At 38.9% G+C, this 22,637-nt stretch overlaps 1 protein-coding gene across 10 annotated transcripts in view; it reads left to right on the plus strand.

Annotated features, from left to right (window-relative positions):
* Window positions 1-22,637, plus strand: part of RASAL2 (RAS protein activator like 2) — a 388,065-nt gene that overhangs the window by 198,794 nt on the left and 166,634 nt on the right. For all 10 annotated transcript variants that reach the window (XM_021063713.2, XM_084977749.1, XM_084977751.1 and 7 more), the window contains one exon: window positions 4,078-4,204. In XM_021063713.2, coding sequence (XP_020919372.2) covers window positions 4,078-4,204 — 127 coding nt within the window. The remainder of the gene's footprint in view (window positions 1-4,077; window positions 4,205-22,637) is intronic.

Raw genomic sequence — 22,637 nt, forward strand, 5'->3', positions numbered from 1 at the left:
TTTCTTTGTAGAAAGCCTATGCAGAAGTGCAGTACAACAGACAACTCTGAAGTCTGCTCTGGTCAAAGCAGAGATACCTCCCTCGTCACATACTTCCACACACAAATATACCATCAGTCCTTTGAAAACCACTGCAAAGGAGAGCAACTGAAGGGCTTTAATTTAAGCCTTAGAATGACATGATCATAATTGCATGTTGGAAATCCTCTGCTAAGTGTTACAGGACAGATTTAAGGTAAAGGATAGATTTAAAGGGCAGCGTTCACCAAGGAAGGGACCATGTTAGTAGTTTGAATAAGAGATAAGCTTTTGGTACCAGCTATGATGGAATCATTGGAACAAGACTAGCCCTCCCATTGCACACAATATAAGACTGGACCACACAAATATATATAAACAGCTATTTTCAGGCATTGGACAGCCAGGCATTGGACAGCCAAAGCAATGATGGTCACCATTCCCCCTGAGAAAAAGGACTTAGGAGAGGCACAATACAAGGCAAAAGAAGTTAAACAAAAAATAAAGAAGAAATTCCTCTCCTATAGAACCTGGAAAATAATACAGTTTTTAAAGAGTAATTCAGTAGGAACAAGTAAATGTGAACTGGTAAACTAAATTAGAACAATCAGAATGGATAAAAATTGCTTTTCTAAAATTGACTTTTCTAAAACTGATTTTCGCCAGCTGTACACTAAGATTTGTAAACTCCAGCTTAGTTCATTTGAAGATACTTGAAATATTATCCCTCTTACTTTTAATTTATGTAAGAAGAAATCGATGGTGATGTAAGAGCAAATAATTCTTGAGAAATGCAGGTTTAGAATAAAAGTAAACGTTATTCTCCCTTATATTCTGAATCAGAGATGAAATGCTCTAAACTTGGATGGAGTTCCCTTTGTGGCTCAGCAGTTAAGGAACCTGACTAGGATCCATGAGGACTTGGGTTTAATCACTGGCCTTGCTCAGTGGGTTGAGGATCTGGCATTGCCCTGAGCTCTGATTAGGTCGCAGGTGTGGCTCAGATCCTACATTGGTGTGGCTGTGGTGTTGGCTAGCCACCGTAGCTCAGATTTGACCCCTAGCCTGGGAAGCTCCATATGCCATGGGTGCCGCCCTAAAAAGACCAAAAAAAAAGACTCTAAACTTTAAAAGCAATAATTTGAGTCAAATGTTTGATAATATTTTAAATTTCAGCAGTGGGAAATGAAGAGGGTACATTAAAACTTTGAGAATATAGGAGTTCCCGTCGTGGCGCAGTGGTTAACGAATCCGACTAGGAACCATGAGGTTGCGGGTTCGGTCCCTGCCCTTGCTCAGTGGGTTAACGATCCGGTGTTGCCATGAGCTGTGGTGTAGGTTGCAGACTCGGCTCGGATCCCGCGTTGCTGTGGCTCTGGTGTAGGCCGGTGGCTACAGCTCCGATTGGACCCCTAGCCTGGGAACCTCCATATGCCGCGGGAGCGGCCCAAGAAATAGCAAAAAGACAAAAAAAAAAAAAAAAAAAAAAAACTTTGAGAATATAATTGTGAGTGAAGTGACATTTAGGCCCCAATAAGAAGTTTGGTATACTTTATTTATTCTCTTCTTAAGTATAGTAGAGAACAAAGTATATGATTAATAGAAGCCATTTCTTTTTTTCCTGGGTATGGTCTTTATAAATTGCCACAGAGACCAGCAGTCATTCTCTCCTAAAATATCAAAAATAACTCCTCCTTTTTTCTGTACGCCTTAGGCCTTTGTTATTTCAGGTAATACACATTTTTTAGAACGATTATGGAAATAGTTTATTTAGATTCATCCGTATTTTCAAAGATCCAGAATTTTTTTTTCCTTCCCAAATTTACCCCGATTTTTTCCCAAGGCAGGTAGAGGATGCATTTGTACCTTTCTTACTAGAAGGCAGTTATTTAACCTCTTTGTGCTACTCTTTTAATTATTTACGTAGAGATCATTTCCATCCTGAAAGGGATGGATGTCTTAGATTACTGTTCCTAAAGTTTTCTATTACTGAGAGCTTTTGAAAGAGCTTAAAAGCTGTTACTTGGTATCCCATTATTTGTTTAGAAATTTGCTTTTCTTAATTCTCCTGTTTGGTTTCTCGGTGTGCAGACAGTAGCTATAGTTATGCTGATGAGGAAATAAGGGAATTTTTAGTCCTTTAAAGAGTGTGAAGACTTTCAGTCCTCAGGAAGATGTTAGTTAGCATTGTGCTCTTCAGATTCCCAGTCACACAGAGAAAGCTTCGCTTCTTGGTATCATCCTCTTGACCTCAGTCATAGGAGTTGGATTACTGAGGCAAAGCAGAAAGCACACACACTAAAGACCGTATCTATCCCACTTTTACTGGATCAGTCGATGTGAGAGGTGCCCACTGTAATCATCTAGAGGGATAAATTATTCTTGGTGCTTAAAAGGGGGCTAATAATAATGGCTCCCTCATAATATTAAAAATGTAAATTCTTTAGCCGTTCATATAGTAAGAACTTAATGCTAGACATTATCATTGAAATTTGTTGAAATTCTGTGTTGGAGCCCTAAGAAATTAGAGGCTATGATTAACTGTTACTGAACTGGTCACCTGGACCTGTGCTAGGGTCCTAGTCCAGGCCTAGGGGTCTTGCCAGGGAGCTTCTTTTTCCATCCAGATTCACACAGCCGGTAAAGAAACCAATGCTGAGACTGCAACAGGACAAGGTTTATTCACTGGCCAAAGAATGGAGTAGTATGGAAACTTACTTCATAAATCAACTTCTCAGCCAGATTTGGGCTGAATAATATATTTTAGAAGGATCGAGGTGAAAGGGAGAAAATTGAGTGATGAGAGGGAGGAAAATTTATGACTTACCTGAGAGCAGGGGTGTGGTTTAGACTCAGAACTGGGGCAACACCCCCTTTCAGTCATTGTGTGGACTTTTCCAGCTGTTGTCACGGCAATTGTCAACTGTCAGGGTACTGGTGGGTGTGTCATTTAGCATGCTAATATATTACAATGAATGTGTAATGAGGCTCAAGGTCTCCTGGAGGTCAGGTCTTCCACCATCTTGGGTCTAGTTGGTTTCAACCAGTCTGGTTTTTCCCTTTGCAGCTTCCTCTTTTTGTAATTGAGCCTGAAACCCAGATAAGGGCAATTAGTCTCCAGTTGAGGGAGGGGCAGGGGTATGATTCTGGAGCAACAGCCTTAGTAACATAATTCCTGACATATTTTGTCCAACTGTTTAAGATGTTACCAATACTATTCTTAATTCTGCTAAAGGTTACTAGTGAAATCTCTTTATGAAAAGTCTTTGCCCTCTATCTCCAAACTAAGATGATGGGTCTTTTAGAAAAAAAAAAAAAAAAAAAAAAGAACATGGAAATATCTCATTACTCTACAATGATACAATGAAAGGCAGTACGTAAGTTGTGAAATAGTGGCATTAGAAAGAGATCTTTTGTAGCATTCATGGTTCTTATTCCACATAAATAGAAAAAAAATTTTTTTTAGGATTTCAAAAACCAGTCTCACTTTTGGAAGAAAATATGCCATTTTATGTAAGTATCTATGCAAGTTTTGACTGAAAATTTCGATAGATAGTATATATAGTATTTTATTAACTGTCCGTTAAGTGCTTACTTCTAAAATTAAAGAAAATATGGGTGATTTTGCTACTTTTATCTAACAAAACCGTCTTTTAAGAGAATTCTGGAGTGAAATCTTTCTGGTCAACGTTTATTTCCATTCACCTTATTGAGCATTAGGCAGGATTGGGACTTGTGAGCCAGTTTCTGATGTTAAAGAATTTTATTTGTGTGGGTGTTTTGTTTCTGAGCTAAGCAGAAACACAGCTGGCTGTGATTTGTACATACCTCACCTAAGCTAATTTACATACTCACCCATCCTGATCTTTTAGTTTTCTTTTTAAAGAAAAGCTTCCGGAAGGGGTTTGGTGATACTTTGACCATCGTATTTACTTTACCTCTAGTTTCTTCTGTTTTGCTCTGGTGATTACAGACGCCTGCCTTCATTAACTAAAAACATTATTCAATCAGAAGGTAGTTATAACACGATTACATTTCATCTCTTCTTTGCTTAACTAGATACCTGTGGAAGGAGGACAGGAGCAGCCGACAGATTCCACCAAAGGCCGATGCCTGAGGAGAACTGTCAGTGTCCCCTCCGAGGGTCAGTTTCCTGAGTACCCACCAGAGGGCGCCGCTAAACTGGGTAAGCTACTGTGTAAAAGGAACGACATGCCTGATTTTTATTTGGTAACTTATAGACTTGTTATTGAGTGTTGCAATAAAACAAAACACCCGGCATTTACTGTTATGTACATGCTTTAAAATATAGTGTGTTAACCGAAAGTTAGAGGTCATTAGAAAGTTTTATTCCTTATAACCAAGAGGCAGCAAAGTTATTTTACGGAGATAAAATATTTGTCTGAGCCCAAGTGAAGTTACCCTAAACTCCTAGGCAAGTTGGATGGTGTGTTATTTCTGAATTTACTGTTTGGCTTGAAATTTTGAAAGTGTTAGGTGGTCTGTTTTGGATGGAAACAGTATTAAATGGTTTGAGCCCTGCTGACACAGCTATTAATGTTGTCTTGTATAATGTAATGTCAGATCAGGCTAATTTAACTCAGCTAATTTTATATGGCCCGTGTTAAGTTATATTCAAGACTGTGGTTAGAGTGGGTGACAGAAGGGAGACATCAAAAAACACCCAAAAAACAAAAAACCCACTGGAATTGTTACACAAAGAATTCATGTCAGTATCAAAGTGGCTGTTTCCCTATTTCCTACCAAATGACTCTGTTTAGTGTTTTGCAGGCTTACTAATCAGTATTTAAATAATTAGAGCAATCGGGTTAATTTTAAGGGAACATAATTAAGATTAAATAAAACAATGAAAGAATTTTAAAAGTACGAGTTTTCTTTGGTGTTTTGTGGTATTATTGTTTGCTATTTAGTAGGTAGATAAAAGGGAAGAATTGACTGTCTCTATGTTAGTTAATGTGGATGATGCTGTGACTTTGTTGTATTTTTGAAAATCAAGGTTTTTGGCTTTTTGTCTGTTTTTGCCTTTTTCTTCTTTTCATTTCATTTTCTAAGTGGAACTCAGATTCTTAGTCAAAATTTGAGTCCTTTAGTTCTCATTTTATCCTCTGACATTTGTTGCTATTATGGAAGTTAGGTTAGCAAACACTTCTGTGCCAGGAGTCACACTTGGAAACGTCAAGTTTTCCTTTTATCCTTTCCCTATTGTACTTCTTTAGCATCTGTTGAAACCAGTTTAGGTGTGGGCTTAAATTATATTGCAAGCCTGTCTGGCCGTAACCATTTAAGAGCCTGTTTGTATTTCGCCTATTAGTTATAATGGATTGGACTGGGTTGGAATCACTTTCTTTCAACTCCTTTGTTATCATTATTTGCAGTGTGATGTTGGTGACTATCTTTGTCACTTCTTCAGGTTCCTTTGACTGCTCACGCTTTGATCCCTAAAAGTCAATTGATTTTGAGGAAGTGTAATTATAGTCTGAATAATTATTATGATTTTATAGAAGAGAGAAATATATAGTAAATTGTTAAATGTCTCCAGCATTGCAGGTGCAGGTCCCAAAGACAGGCTCAGATGAGGTGGCCAAGGAGTGTAGCCCAGAGGCAGTCCTCTACCTTCCACCTTCTGCCCTCGAATCCTGGCAGCCGTCTTGAATCATGGTAGTCCATGATCATTTTGGGGATGGATTCCTAAGTTAGTACTGGAAGCTATTGCTCATAAATATTAGCAGGGAAAAGACTACTTTTAGAGCTATTCTTTACATGCCAATCTAATTTTGAATTACATAATTATTCTGTTGTTCTATTTTTATGTCCCAAAGGTTTAGGCAGAATTTCCTGCTGTCATATATTTAATTGAGTAATTGCTATAGGTAACATTTTATGCCCATCCTTAAGACAAAAAAGACGTAAGATCTGCCTTTAGAAATTCTTATATAGCTGGAAAGATGGATTACTGATGACTATTTACAGCACATGCTCTTACTGTGGTATATTAGTGTGTGGCTTTTATTGATTTTTATGTTTAAAAAACATTCGTGTGGCAGAGAGACAACTATGTGCCAAGTGCACTTGAGATATAGCATTGGGGGAAAAGAAAATAGAAATCTCTTCCTTGGTAGAGTTTACATTCTGTTGAGGAGGACAGACAATAAGCAAGAGTAATAAGTAAAACGTATGCTGTGCTAGATGTTGACAAGTACAAAGAAAATAAAGTAGGGAACAAGGCTAGAAAATATAAGGAAGTAAATTTTAGTTAAGGTCACGAACGCCTCACTGTTAAGATCCGATGAAAGTATGGGAATAAGGCATGTAGATGTCGGGAGTGTGGGGTTCCACTCGGGAAGAGCTAGTATAAAGTAAGAAGGTGTTTAGAGTGTTCCAGAAACAGCATAGAGCTGGAGATGACATCATTCGGCTCTTTGGCAAGCAGATGTAAAGGTCTCATAGGTTATCGTAGAAGCTTTGGCTTTTCCTCTGTTGGATCAGAAGCAGCTAACTTCTATATGGAGACTTGGGATGCAAGAAGGGGAGTTTAGAGACCAATTAGGATGCTATTGCAGCCATCTAGACAAGAAATGATAGAACTTGGGCCATAACGGTAGTAGCGGAAGGGCTGAGAAGTGACCAGATTCTGGATATATTTGAAGGTGGCGCTAATGAACCAGTTTGCTTATTGGATCTAATGTGGAAAGTGAGAAACAGAAGACTGAAACATTTTGCCTAGAGCAGCTGGAAGAATGAAGTTGTTATTTCTTAAAATAAGGGACACTAGGAGAAGCAAGTTTGACACTTTGGACCAAGAGCTTGGTTTAGACATGTTTAGCTTGAGGAGCGTCTAAGGTGTACAAGTAGAAATATGTAAATTTGGAAATTAAGGTATATTATTATCGCCAGTGCAGACTGGCGATAACAAATTGAAGACTTTTAGCAAAAAGATGGTGCTTGAAGAAAATGTGATTTGAATGAAATCGCCAGGAAATGCGTTTAGGTGGAAGAGAAAAGTTCAAGATGAAGCCTTGGAATGGCTAGAGGTTAGGACGATGAGCAAGCACTAGCAAAGGACTGACAAGAGAAGAAGAGCGAAAATGCAGAATTTTGCTTCCGAAATATGTCAGTCAGGTGTGTGAGAAGCCCTTCTGTTTTGCGTGATTCTCTCCCTTCGCAAGCTCTCCGTTCCCTGCGTTCCTCTCCAGTAGAGGAACCTCGAGGAGGAGGGATCCGTTTCCGTGGACGTAAAGCAGTGCGTGCATTTTGATTTCAGGTGTGAGACAGTGGAAAAATGCCACGCACCTTTCTTCTACCTTAGAGAATTGGTATCAGAAAGGAGCCCCATGAATATAAGGATCTGTGAAGAACTTTCATGAGTGCTGCCAGTTTACTGTACACTGGAGCTTTCAAACTGGTGAAGAAACCAGAATGTAAAAAGCTGGGAAGGCCTGTGTTTGTGCCGTACACATTGTTCAACACAGCAGATGCACAGTGATGAGAAACCTAGCACATGTCAAGAACTTAGGAGAAAAAAGTGTGTGTTGCGGGAGGTGGGGGGCAGGGGGAGGGGTTAAGCACAGAATGTGCTTCTCACTCACTAGTTCTCCGACTCTTGCATTCAGCAATTTGCACATTACCCAGGATACAAAAATTTTATGTTTACCCTGGCACATGATGCAGATTTTGATACAGCAGATTCTTTTCCATAGGAAATGAGATGTTTTCTTAAGGCGTATGATCATCATGTTGAAAGCACCCATTCCAAATTCAGAAAACCTGGGAAAAACTATTTTCCTCTAGTGACAATACCCAGATTTTAATTTAGTCATCAAAAAGATTTTTCAAATTCAGGCCGTGCAAAAGCTTGATTTGCTGAATTTTCAAAAGGAAATTACATCTTCAGATGGTATAGTCTTTGCAGACAGACAATACAGGAGCTATATAGATTGGCCACATGAACTAGAAATAGTACATATTCACTTTCCATACAAATATAACCTGTTACATTAAAAAAATGTAACATAGGGGAAGGTGAAAGCTGAACAGTGGACATTTGTGGTGCATACATTTATGGGAGAAAATTTGTCTCTTACTACTGCATGTCGTCTGCTGCCTGGCTGGGAGTTGTTAGCACAAAGGTAAGTTGAGAACCCTGTCCAACCTGGTTGTGGCGTTTCTTTGACATTCCAATAAAGGTCATACTCTCATGCCCAAATGAGCAAAGTAAAGTTGGAGCCTAAGGTGAGCAAGAATTCCCATTGGCAGGAGGCATCAAAAGTGTGATCGTAAAGCTGGTTTAATCAGAAAGTGCAAACATTCATAAATAGGCACTTTCTCCATTCTCAAACAAAACGTTCAGATTAAACTGACAAGTTTAAAACCAAACATCTAGTAACTCAAAGCTGCAGAGATCTTTATACCTATAGTGTATTACATTGTGATAAATCTTAAAAGTACTCCCATGGTCTTACTTATACATCTCTGGATTTTTAAAAAACTATGCCTGTGATAAGTAAATTTGTTTCATTATCATGAAGTCCTCAAAACCCAGAAACATTTAGTAAATGTACCTAAAATTATAATTTCATATAATATACCTTTGATACATGTTAGCAAGCCTTAGAAAAATACATCAAAAGTCTTATAGAGTCAAAGTTAGCTATGCAGAATTTTCATGTTTATGAAAGTGAAGAAGTCAAACAGAAAATCTAAAATAACACCACCAAAAAAAGGAAAACAAATTGGAAAAACCTTAAGGAAAAATTAAACTTGGATCCATGTTTTCTTAAGTCTCTTGACCCAGTGATAAAAATTGGAAGAACATTTTAAGAAAGTAAATATTAAAAAGCAAAATATACTTTCCAAAGCATTTATAAAATTAATGAAAAGGAAAACTCTTTTAATCAAAATTATTAGGCGATATTGATTATTGAAATCATTGCTTTAACCCTGACCTTCTCTGTTAAATTAGCCTGAGTTCTAGCTTGATGTGTAAACTGGCAATGACTCTCTCTTTATTCCCAAGACCTACACGCTTAGGAGTGTCTCGATCATTTATGGAGTATTTTCAAAATGCTAAAATCTTCTATGACAATACAGGGTAGTAATGATAACATTGAAAGAAGGGGAAGTGAGAGTGATGAAGATTTCATGTTACAAGAAATTTATCCTTCCATTTAAAAAAATAGATTTTAAAATCCTGATAAATAATGACTGTGGGAGTTCCCATTGTGGCTCAATGATAACAAACTCGAACTCGACTAGTATCCAAGAGGATGCAGGTTCGATCCCTGGCCCCGCAGTGGGTCAAGGATCTGGTTGTCGCTGTGAGCTGCAGTGTAGGACTCAGATGCGGCTCAGATCCTGCCTTGCCATGGCTGTGGTTGTGGGGGGCAGCTGCCGCTCCAGTTCCCACCCCTAGCCTGGGAACTTCGATATGCCACAGGTGTGGCCCTAAAAAGCAAAAAATTAAAAAAAAACAACAACAAGAGACTGTGTGTACTAGCACTTTGTACTTAAATTGGCTATTGAATTCATGTATATATGGTACATATCCTTCACTGTGTAAAAGTTGTTGTTTGATATACTTCCGTTTATTTATTTTTGCTTTTGTTTCCTTTTCCAAAGGAGACAGATCCAAAAAACACTGCTAAGAACAATGTTAAAGAGCATACTGCCTTCGTTTTCCTGTAGGAGTTTTACGGTCTCAGATCTTATATTTAGGTCTTTAATCCACTTTGAGTTTATTCTTATACGTAGTGTAAGAAGGTAATCCAGTTTGAATCTTTTGCATGTTTTCCCAACATCATTTATCGAAGAGGCTATCTTTTCCTTGTTAAGTATTTTTGCTTCCTTTGTCGTTGATTAATTGACCATATAAGCATGGGTTTATTTGTTACACTGATTGATCTATGTGTCTGTGTTTGTGCCAGTCCCATACCATTTTGATCATTACAGCTCTGTACCAGAACATCAGGGAGCATAATACCTCCACCTCTGTTCTTCTCTCTCATGATTGTTTTGGCAATTTGAGGTCTTTCGTGTTTTCCTACAAATTTTAGAATATTTTCTTCTATTTCTGTAGAAAAGAATGGTATTTTGATAGGGATTACACCAAATCTATAGATGACCTTGGGTAGTGTGGTCACTTTAACAGTATTAATTCTTCCCATCTTATAAGCACAATGTATCTTTACATTTATTTGTGTTATCTTTAATTTCTTTCATCAGTATCTTATAGTTTACGGGGTTTTTAATCCTTGGTTTGATTAATTCCTAGGTATTTTATTCTTTATGATGCAGTTGTAAATGAAGTTGTTTTCTTAATGTCTCTTTCTGATAGTTTGTTATTGGTATATAGACATGCATCCAATTTCTTATGTTAGTTTTGCAGCCTACAGCTTTGCTAAATTCATTTATTAGTTGTAATAGTTCTTTTGGTGGCATCTTGAGGATTTTCTATATATAGAATCATGTCATCTGCAAACAATGACGGTTTGACTTCTTCCTTTCCAGTCTGGATTCCTTTCATTTCTTTTTTTCTTGTCTGCTGTGGCTAGGACTGCAAGTACTATGTTGAATCAGAGTGGCAAGAATGGGTATCCTTGTCTTGTTCCTAATCTCATGGGAAATGCTTTCAGCTGTTTGGTATGATGTTGGCTGTGGGTTTGTCATATATGGCCTTTATTATGTTGAGGAATATTTCCTCTATACACACTTGGTTAAGATTTTTTAATCATAAATTATGTTGAATTTTTAAAAATTTCTTTATTTTTTACGGATGCACCCACAACATATTTTTTATCTCTGCTGGCCAGGGATTGAATCTAAGTCTCAGCTGCAACCTATACCAAAGGTGCAGCAACACCAGATCCTTTAACTGCGCCAGGCTGAGGATCAAACCTGTACCTCTTCAGCCACCTGAACTGCTGCAGTTGGATTCTTAACCCACAGCATCACAGCAGGAACTCCCTAAATGTTGAATTTTGATAGAAGCTTTTTTTTGCATCTGTTGAAGTGATCGTATGATTTTTATTTTCAGTTTGTTAATGTGGCCTATACATTTATTGATATGAAGATATCAAACCATCTCTGCATGCCTGGGATAAATTCCGCTTCATAATGGGGTATGACCCTTTTAATGTATTGTTGAATTTGGTTTGCTAATAATTGTCTAGGATTTTTGAATGTATGTTCATCAGTGATATTATCATGTAATTTCTTTCATAGTATCTGATTTCGATATCAGGGTGATGATGGCATCATAGAATGAGTTCTGAAGTGTTCCTTTCTCTTCAGTTTTTGGGACTCATTGTAGAATGGTGTTAACTCTTTTTTAAGTGTTTGGTAGAACTTACCTGTTAAACCCTCTAGCCTTGAACTTTTTTGTGTTTGTTGGAAGTTTTTAAAAAATCACTCATTCAGTTTTATTCCTGGCAATCTGTTCATATTTTCTGTTTCTTCCTTATTCTGTTTTGGGAGATTGAACATTTCTAGAAATTTGTTCATTTTGTCTAGTTGTCCATTTCATTGGCATCTATTAATTCATCATCATCTCATGGTCTTTTGTATTTCTTGCCGTCAATCATAACTTCTTGAATCTGATTTCATTTTTTTTGGCCCCTCCTTTTTTTTTTTTTTTTGGTCTTTTTGTCTTTTTAGGGCCACACCTGCAGCATATGGAGGTTCCCAGGCTAGGGGTCGAATCTGAGCTGTTGCCACCAGCCTACGCCAGAGCCACAGCAACGCCAGATCTGAGCCATGTCTGTGATCTACACTACAGCTCACAGCAGCACAGGATCCTTAACCCCCTGATCGAGGCCCGGGATCAAACCCATAACCTCATGGTTCCTAGTCAGATTCATTTTCTCTGCACCATGGCAGGAACTCCATTGCCCCCTCTTTTTTTATTCTTATTCTTCATGAGTCTGGCTAAGTTTTTTCAATTTTTGTTTATCTTTTCAAAAAATTTCCTCTTGGTCTCATTGATCTTTGCTTGCTTGCTTGCTTTTTTTTTTTTTTTTTTCTTTAGTCTCCTTGTGTTTCTGATCTAATAGTTATGATTTCTTTCTTTCTCTTAACTTTGGGTTTTGCATCTTCTTTTTCTAATCCTTTTAAGTGTAAGGCCAGATTGCTTATTTGAGATTTTTCTTGTTTCTTGAGGTAGGCTTGTATTGCTATAAACTTCCCTCTAAGAAACTACTTCTGCTGCAACCCATAGATTTAAGGTCATTGTGGGTTTTGTTTTTTTGTTTTTGTTTTTTGCTTTTTAGGGCTGCAGTTGCAGCATATGGAGGTACTCAGGCTAGGGGTTGAATTGAAGCTATAGCCGCCGGCCTACGCCACAGCCACAGCAACGTCAGATCTGAGCCATGTCTTTGACCTACACCAAAGCTCATGGCAACACCGGATCCTTAACCCACTGAATGAGGCCAGGGATCGAACCTTTGTCCTCATGAGTGCTAGTCAGATTCGTTTCTGCTGAGCCATGAGGGGAACTCCTGGGTTGTTGTGTTTTTATTTTCATTTTTCTCCAGGTATTTTTTGATTCCCTCTTTGATTTCTTCAGTGACCATTGATGATTGTCTAGTAACATGCTGTTTCACCTCCATATGTTTGTATTTCTTACAGTTTTCTTCTCATGGTTTGTTTGTTTGTTTGTTTGCTTGCTTTTTAAGGCTGAATGTGCGGCATATGGAAATTCCCAGGCTAGGGGTTGAATCAGAGCTGCAGCTGCCGGCCTTTGCCACAGCCGCAGAAACATGGGATCTAAGCCTCATCTGTGACCTACACTACAGCTCACAGCAATGCTGGATCCTTAACGCACTGAATGAGGCCAGGAATCAAACCTGCAACCTCATGGATACTAGTTGGGTTTGTTACCACTGAGCTACAACAGGAACTCCCTCATGGTCGATTTCTAGTCTTATACTTTTGTGTTCAGAAAATGTGCTTGATATGATTTCAGTATTCTTAAATATATTGATATTTGTTTTGTTGCCTAGAATGTGATATGTTTGGGAGAATGTGCACGTGAAAGGAATGTGTATTCTGCTTTCGGATTGACTCTTCTCTGTATGTATCTATTACATTCCCCGAGTCTAATGTGTTGTTTAGGCCAGTGTTTCCTTATTGATTGTCTGTCTGGATGATGTATCCACTGAGGTGAGTGTGGTATTAAAGTCATCTACTGCTATTGTCTTACTGTCAGTTTCTCCCTTTAATATTTGTTAATCTTTGCTTTATGTATTTTGGTGTTCCTATATTGATTACATAGGTATTTACAATTGTTATGCCTTCCTGTTGGATTGAGCCCTTCATTATAAAATAATGTCTTCTTTGTCTCCTGTTACAATCTTTGTTTTAAAGTGTATTTTTTTTTGATATGTGTTGCTACCCTGGCTCTCTTTTCATAGAATTTAGTCTCATTTTTGGATTCCTCTCTCTATTTTTTGTGTGTATCAGTTAGAAACTTTGGGGTTGTAGTTACCGTGAAGTTCATATGTAACAACCTGTCTATATGTGATTGTTTTAACCACCTTACATTTTAAATCTCTCCCATGTTTAATGTTTGTGATGTCACATTTTACATCTTTTGTTTTGTCTATCCCTTAACTGCTTATTGTAGATATAGACGATTTTACTACTTTTGTCTTTTAACCTTCCTATCAGCTTTGGAAGTGGTTGATTTACTACTTTTACTATGTGTTTGCTTTTACCCATGAGATTTTTTCCTTTTGTAATTTTCATATTTCTAGCTGTCATCTTTTCTTCTCCACTTAGTAAAGTCTTTGAAACATTTTTTTGTAAAGCCAACCTAATGATGCTGAGGTCTTTTAGCTTTTGCTTGTCTGTAAAACTCTTTCTCCTCCTTCAAATCTGAATGATAGCCTTTCCAGGTTGTGGATTCTTGGTTACAGTCCCCCCGCCCCATCATTTTGAATATATCGTGCCGCTCCTTTTTGGCTTGCAAAGTTTTTGCTGAAAAGCCAGCTGATAGTCTGATGGTTGTTTCCTTGTACATAACTAGTTGCTTTGCTCTTGCTGCTTTTAAGAGTCTCTCTTTACCTTTAATTTTTGTCCTTTCGGTTCTAATTCATCTTCAGTGGACCTCTTTGGGTTCATTTGTTTGGGACTCTCTGTGTTTCCTGGATTTGGATGTCTGTTTCCTTTTCCAGGCTAGGAAGGTTTTCAGTTATTATTTCTTCAAATAAGTTCTCTGCTCCCTTCTCTCACTTCTCCTTTTGGTGCCCACATAATGAGAATGTTAGTATGATTGATACTGTCTCGAGTATCTTAAAAACTATTCCTATTTTTTTTTTAATTTTTTCTTCTCTTTTCTGTTCAGCTTGGGTGATTTCTACTATTCTTTCTGTTCACTGATCTGTTCCTCTGTATCATGCAATCTACTTTTGATTCCTTCTAGTATATTTTTTATTTCAGGTATTGTATTCTTCAGCTCTGTTTGGTTCTTCTTTATATTTTCTGTTTGTTAAACTCCTCACTATGTTCATCCATTCTTCTCCCAAGTTCATTGAGCATTTTTTGACCATTACCATGAACTGTTCATTGGGTAGATTGCTTATATCTTCTTTGATTAGTTCTTCTTTTGGGGTTTTTGTCTTGTTCTTTTGTTTGGAACATATTCCTCTGTCTTCTTATTTTGTCTAATTCTCTTTCTCAATCTTAGCCCACTTACGTTTTCTGATCTTGGATAAATGGCCTTGTGTAGGAGTCATCCTGTGGGGCCCAGCAGCACACTGCCGTGATCACAGAGCTGTGTAGTCTAGGTATGCCCCGTATGTGGGCTCCGTGTGCCCTCTCTTGTGGTGGAGCTGACTACCATGGGTGCTCTGATAGGCAGGGCTAGCCCCTGGCCCAGAAGGCTGCCAGGCTCTGCCTCATTCATTGGTTACCGGCTTGCTGGTGGGGGGGGCTGGTCTTGGTGTGGTATTAAAGCCATTTTTTAATTTCACCCTTATGGGGTAGATTTATATTAGCAGCTAAATCATTTTTTTAATGAGGAAATTAGTTCCCAGTTCTAAGTCAAGGTGTCAGACCACAATTTATTCCAAGTTAGAAGTGGATGTCTAGATACCTGATTTGCTCTTTTATCTTCCTCCCCACTCTCATCCTGGCACAGTAGAGATTAGTTCAGTTTTGCCAAAAGTAATCTCAAGGCATTGCTTCCTGTCTGATTGGGCACAAATTATGTGTTGCCTAGCAACTCGGGATATATGTCATTTAGTTGTCATTGTTGATTTGTCATTATTTCATAAAATGTCCAGCAGATGGCAGTAAAGTGTCTTAAATAAAAGATTTCTATTCTGATTCAGCTAAGTCATTTGTAGAGGCTGTTGTCAGGGTTGCTGTAAATCCAGAAGACCTGGGAAATCATGAAGGGAAGTCATGAAGGAAGTCCGTGTTTAATTGTGGACCAGCTACTTGCTAAATTAAGAAAGTATATCATATATCTTAATATTTAAGTTAGTCTAAACAACCTTTTTTTTTTTCTTAAATACATTCTATGCTTCAACTTTGTGTACTTTTATAACATTCTGGAAGGTCAGGCTGGAATTTTCAAATTTGGTCCCATTTCACGAGAGGCCCCACAAATATACATGTGGACAGCCCGGCCAGTCCATCCAAGCGCTGTTGGGGTTGGTGCCCCAAACTACCTGAGTAGAGTTCTCTCAAGTGTGCTGCAAAGTTCACTAATCACTTGTGATAGAACATGATAATATGAGAAAAAGAATGTGCGTGTGTGTATATATATGTCAGTTTGATGTACAGAAGAAATTAACATAACATTGCAAGTCAACTATAATAAAAAATAAAAAAATAAAGCTAAAACAAAAGAACACACTTTAAAAAATTAAAAAATAATGAAATGTGCTGCCCAGGTGAGAGGCCTCTCTTGACCAGTCCTAAGGCAGTGTTAGTCTTAGTGAACCACTCTTTTGGTTGGAGAATCAGATGGGAGTGGTAACGAGTGGCATGAACAATCAGGAATGGTTTTTAGATTCTCCCTGGACTTCTGAGGGAAAAAAATGGTGGATTGAACATACGCATATAATTGTATTCCTTCCAGAAAGCCCATTACAACTGTAGTAGGGCTGTCCTTTTAAAGACATGGTCCTTCAAGAATAAGAAGAATGACAAAGAAGAAAACAACCAAAAAATAACAATACATAGTAATGAATTGAAAGCTGGAAAGCAGGAGTTCCCATTGTGGCTCAGGTGTATCGAACCCGCCTAGTATCCATGCAGATGCAGGTTCAATCCCTGACCCTGCTCAGTGAGTTTAGGATCTGGCCTTGCCGTGAGCTGTGGTGTTAGAGCAGCTGCAGCTCTTATTTGACCCTTATCCTGGGAACTTCCATATGCTGCAGATGCGGCTCTTAAAAAAAAACAAACCAAAGAACAAAAAAAAGAAAGCTGGAAAGTAAATGGAGTGTGGTAAATGACTCTGCTGATGTGAAAGCCAAATTTCAATTTGGCAACGAAGAAAGCCAAGAACCAACCTGATTGTTACCGCAGATTCTTCAAATAGCTCTGGAATCAGTGGCATCAGGAACACAGTAGTAGGTCCCTCAGTCTCCTCTTCTCCAGACCACTGAACAATTTCCTCTTCCACCCCCACCTCTACGGTCATAGAAGGCTGTGAGTTAATTCTCTGGGGGAGAAAACTCAAGGCTCTCCAGGCCGGGGTGTACCAGCCAAATTGAGACCACAGGGTACTTTATCAAATACAGTGGGATAACATGAGCACCTGCACACTGAAGGATGAGACCATTCCATCTCTCTCCCTCACATGCCTTTACCCTGCAGGCAGGAGGTCAGAAGAGTGACGTTGGGGTATTTAATCAGCCCCAGAGGAAAGACCTAAGAACACTGACGTTCCCAAGACTGGTAGACATCTGAGAGAAAGCCTCTAGCATGAAAGAGATCCAAAACACATAAAAAACAGAAGGAAAAAGAATCTTGGGAGTTCCTGTCATGGCACAGTAGAAATGAATCCAACTAGGAACCATGAGGTTGCCAGTTCAGTCCCTGGCCTCGCTCAGTGAGTTAAGGATCCAGTGTTGCCGTGAGCTGTGGTGCAGGTTGCAGACGATGCACGGATCTGACCCCTAGCCTGGGAACCTCCATATGCCACGGTACAGCCCTAAAAAGACAAAATACAAAAAAAAAAAAAAAAAAAAAAGAAAAGAAAAAAAAAATTAGAGGAATATACAGGGAATAGAAAAACTTAAAAAAGAAAATTATCATTATCTTTAGAGAGAGAAAATATTACATACACAAGACAAGAATAGAGTCTTAAACAAAGCCAAAGTGCTGCTGTTGTTAAAAAAAAAAAAGAAATAAAACTCAATAAAAGGGTTAGAAGATGGAAATAAGGAAATATCCCAGAAAGTGTGTGTGTTGGGGGACGGGGAGATAAAGTAATTATCAGTCTCGGAAGCCAAAACGGTGAGGTCCAGAAAAAGAAAAACTGGACAAAATCACTAGCAAAATAATTTAAGATTTCCCACAGCTGAAGGGTATGAGGTTCCAGATTTAAAGGAATTACTAAGTGCCTATGACAAGGCACATTTTCAGGAAATTTCAGTTTCTCTCTGATGACAAAGAGGCATTTTGCAAACTGCCAAACAAAGGAAAATCAGATTACAAACTAAGGATCAGGAGTCAGAATGCCTTGAGACTTCTGTCAGCAGTATCAGAAGGTATGAAACAATGAGGAGTGCCCTTAGATTTCTGAAGAAAGATTATTTCAATACAGATTTCTATATTTAGCTATACGCCATTCATCGCACATGAGGATAAAGACATTTTCAGCCATACCAGTTTTTAAAAATTGCCTCCTACACATCATTTTCCCTGAAATATATCCTTCACCGAGAATGAGCAGGATGTGGGATGTAGGAGAGAAGATTCAGCACCAGGGAGATACAAAGGATCACTCAGGAGGATGCTGCAGAGGGCGCCCCGTTACACAACTTGGTACCAGCCACAGAATGAAGATAGTTGGTTCCGACTGGAGCAGTCAGAACAGGCTGCTATGAGGACTTCTCTAAGAAGACAACTGATACAATGGAATGAATTGAAACAACAGGAAGCAAATTGGGATTGAATTAACAGTAAGGGCATATAAATCTAAGCAAATGAGTAATCAGGCAATAACTAAAGCAAGTTTCCATGCTTGTTCAATACATGGTATAATGTCCTCTTAGCCTATTCCTCCCACTTTATTATTATACATATTTAATTTATAAGATTTACTCTTATTTTCGAAGCTAGATAAATTAAAACCAAAAAAGCACATGGAGTCTATGCCCTCTTCTCACTGATTTTACTTAACAGCCTTCTCCAGGAACAGGCACATTCTTAAGTTTTTGGTGTATTAGCTGGTTCTAGAACTGATTGCAAAAATTAGGACACTTTAGTGCCATGTCAGTTCTTCATCAGCTTTTTCTAAAGAGCAGTTTATTTGTGCTCACTACCTAATGATTTTTTTCTATACCCGAAATCTGATTTCATCTGCCAGTGAAATTTCCACCAGATCAGAAATGTGCTAAGTTCCATGACTCCTGTCCTTTCACCCTCTCTCTTCAAAGTTTCTAATGATCAACTTCCTTCCCCTTTTTGGAGCTCCCCTTTCCTGACCCTGGTGACCTTTTTCCTTTCAGTTGTAGTTTCCCCTCATTGTACCTTCTTTACTATTTCCCTCTTCACAAGTGCAGGTGTCTAGAGGTCTTATTTATCCTTATCCTTCTGTGCTTGCTTTGTCCTTTCTCTGTAGATGTAAATATTTTTGTATTTCTAAATATCATCTTGGTGTCAGTCACTTTGTGTGTGTGTGTGTGTGTGTGTGTGTGTAGGGCTACACCAATGGCATATGGAAGTTCTTAGGCTAGGAGTCAAATTGGAGCTGTAGCCACTGGCCTCTGCTAGAGCCACAGTTACGTGGGATCTGAACGGCGTCCACAACCTACACCACGGCTCACAGCAATGCTGGATCCTAATCCCACTGAGTGAGGCCAGGGATCGAACCTGTATCCTCATGGATGCTAGTCAGTTTCATTAACCACTGAGCCATGATGAGAGCACCTCAGTAACTTTTAAATCTCATTTCTGGCTTTAATTTCTCAGACTTAGACCTGAATTCCCAGTTGGTCATCTGAACATCTCTACTGGAATGTTCAGCCTACCCATCTATGTCTTCTTGGTTCTGTTTCCTTTCTTCTGTATTACTCTTTTCACTACTTGTTTGGCATTGTCTTCCTAAAAACACTAACTGAATCATATTACTCTACTTGCTTAAACACTTTTCCTGGATCTACATTACCTACAGGATGAAATCCAAATTTGCAAGGACTGAAGGTCCTCTGTAATCTGACTCAGGCTTGGCTCTCTAATCTCATCCGTCTTTACTCACCACAGATACTCTGAGTTCTGGCCTCACAGGACTGCCTCAGGTTCCCTGGGCATTCTCATACCTGGGCCTCTGCTCTCATCGGGCCATCAGCCTCGATTGTCTTGCTCTGATCTCTCACTGCACCCACCTCATCTATGTTGAGGCCCAATTCGATATTGCCTCTTGGCAATTGTTTACATCATTCTGCTAATCAGAATTCACAGCATTTATCTCTGATAAACAGCTTTTTTTTTTTTTTACCTCTAGTACTGAATGTATGTCCTTATGCTTTTTTTTCATTTTTTTTTATTACTCAAATGAATTTATCACATCTGTAGTTGCATAATGATCATAACAATCTGATTTCACAGGATTTCCATCCCACAACCCCAGCACATCCCCCCATCCCCCAAACTGTCTCCTCCGGAGACCATAAGTTTTTCAATGTCTGTGAGTCAGCATCTGTTCTGCAAAGAAGTTCAGTCTGTCCTTTTTTCAGATTCCACATGTCAGTGAAAGCATTTGATGTTGGTGTCTCATTGTATGGCTGACTTCACTTAGCATGATGATTTCTAGGTCCATCCATGTTGCTAAAAATGCTGGTATTTTGTTCTTTTTGATGGCTGAGTAATATTCCATTGTGTATATGTACCACATTTTCTGGATCCACTTCTCTGTCAATGGACATTTAGGTTGTTTCCATGTCTTGGCTATTGTAAATAGTGCTGCAATGAACATCGGAGTACATGTGTCTTTTCGAGTCGTGGTTTTCTCTGGATAGATGCCCAGGAGTGGGATTGCTGGATCAAAGGGTAGTTCTGTTTAGTTTTCTGAGGAATCTCCATACTGCTTTCCACAGTGGTTGCACCAATTTACAATCCCACCAACAGTGTACTAGGGTTCCTTTTTCTCCACACCCTCTCCAGCACTTATTGTTTGTAGACTTTTGGATGATGGCCAGTCTGGCTGGTGTAAGGTGGTACCTCATAGTGGTTTTTATTTGCATTTCTCTAATAATGAGTGACACTGAACACCTTTTCATGTGTTTCTTGGCCGTCTGTATGTCTTCTTTGGAGAACTGTCTGTTTAGATCTTCTGCCCATTTTTTGATGGGGTTGTTTGTTTTTTTGGTATGGAGTTGCAGAAGTTGTGTATAAATTTTGGAGATTAATCCCTTGTCAGTCGATTCATTTTGTCCTTATGCTTTTAATAAATTTGCTGTGTATCTTTTTTACTAGATTGGGACCTCTTAGATACAAGACTGTATCTTCACTTTGGTATCTCCACAGCAACTAGCAGGTTGTTTTGTGCATCTTGCAGGTTGAGTGGGTGACTCATTGTTAAGCCAGTGACTGATGTGAGACGCGTAGAGAAATCCTTGCTTGACTTTTTCAGGTGAGACATGTGAAAAATAATTTTGGATGTGGGAATTTTTTTTCCCCTTGCGGGGAAAACCACATCCACTTCAGAGAAGTATTTTAGGAATGAAATTGGAGAATTAATATCATTATGTGGCCACAAGGACCATAAAGAGTTATTATAGTCACAAGTCTTGGTTCTGATAAGTGCAGTGTTGGTGCATGCCGTTGTCCAAGTTAACAAGTCCACCATCGAGTGTGCCTGGTTGCAAATGCCAGATCTGAACTCCTTTTTTTCTATTTAAATCCCATTTATTTTTTAATAACTACTGAGGTTAGGCTTTGCATGAAAGGTGAGAAGTTGGTTCACATCTTTACCTATATCCTGGTTGACTTGTAAAATATTGTCATTCTGCTCAAGTGAAGAAAAGCCCGGTCAAAAACATCACATTTATTTAGCTTTTCTTAATAACTAAGTGTACACCTCCTGGGTACTTTCTTCCAGGGTCTTCAGCACGTGTGACCTGATAGTTTTTAGTTTGCAGGTATGTTCCATTCCTAAAACATGTGGGGCGCATATGTGTCTATAGGCCTTTGGCAACCAAAGGGCTTCATTCTGTCAATCACACACATTCTTATCGTAGGTGGGAATCATTTGTCCTCTTAGTTAAGTGTCTCTGACAACACATGCTATTTATAAGCCAAAAGCTCTGAATGGGGGCCAGTTATAACCACAACAACAACAACAGTAATTGGTTAGCAGAAGAGTCTCCAGTGTGAGAAAAAGTAATTATGTCAATAAGCCTACCTTAACATGGAAATTATTGAGAACATCAGGCCTTCGATTAAGAACCTGTCATGGGCATTTTAATAAATCCACTAGACAAGGCTGTCTCTAATACTTCCCATGGACTCCTCCTTCTGTCGATTTGGAGGGTCCCTCCTGACCTCACTGGCCCAAAACAACACTTCTGGAGTTTCCCCCCAACCATCCACTGCTTCTCGTGCCTTATCCCATGGCAGGGGGAACCTCTGTCAGCCTTGCTAAGTCACAGGTGGCACTGAATCTCTCACCACATTTAATCTGTGAACCCCAAAGTCTCTCTTTTACCAGTTTTTACCTGAACAACAGTGGAAGCAATTTGTCTCCTCACCTCACTCTCTGAGCTTTAGAGTTCACACCCCTCCCAGTTGTGTCTTCTTACTACAAGGAAAGCAAATGCACTATTACTCAGAGAAAGGTAAGCAAGGTGTCAGGTTGAGACAGCCTCTGTCTTCCGAAAGCCTGACATAGCAAGTGAGTAATTCTTTCAGTCTGCTCAAAGTTTAGTCAGGACGTTTTGGTAATTCTAGACCCAGAAAATCCTCAGAAAGCAGGGTCCATTAGGTAGGGTCAGAGAGATGGAGATGGATAATGATTGAGCAGGAATTAGGAGATGCAACCGATTCTACCTGGAGATTTCCATGAGATCTGAGCTCTTACGAGTGTGCTGCTGGTGGATAGGGTGACTGGAGCTGTGTTGGTAAGCACAGCATCTGTGCTCATTCTTATGACTTTGTTAGTAATAAGAAGCTTTCATTAAATATTTTCTTGTTCCTATACAAAATGGTAAGAGAACATAAATGCTTTTAATGATAGAAAATGATCTTTTTATCCTTTTTGCTGCATTTCAGGTTGATAGCATAAACATGTGTGCTATTATTCGAGCTTAGGTGAAGATATTAATTAGTTCATTAAAATCACAAGAGCAGCTTTAGCAGTTATTTCATAGATAGGGAGTTGGCTGCTCTAGGAAAGAAAATGCAGGCTTATGACTACAATGCTGCATTCCCTC

This window comes from Sus scrofa, chromosome 9 (genome assembly GCF_054392235.1).
Source record: "Sus scrofa isolate SSC_HxYL_T2T_F1_AM1 chromosome 9, Sscrofa_HxYL_maternal_Yorkshire_Landrace_v2.0, whole genome shotgun sequence".
NCBI classification, from domain to species: domain Eukaryota; kingdom Metazoa; phylum Chordata; class Mammalia; order Artiodactyla; family Suidae; genus Sus; species Sus scrofa.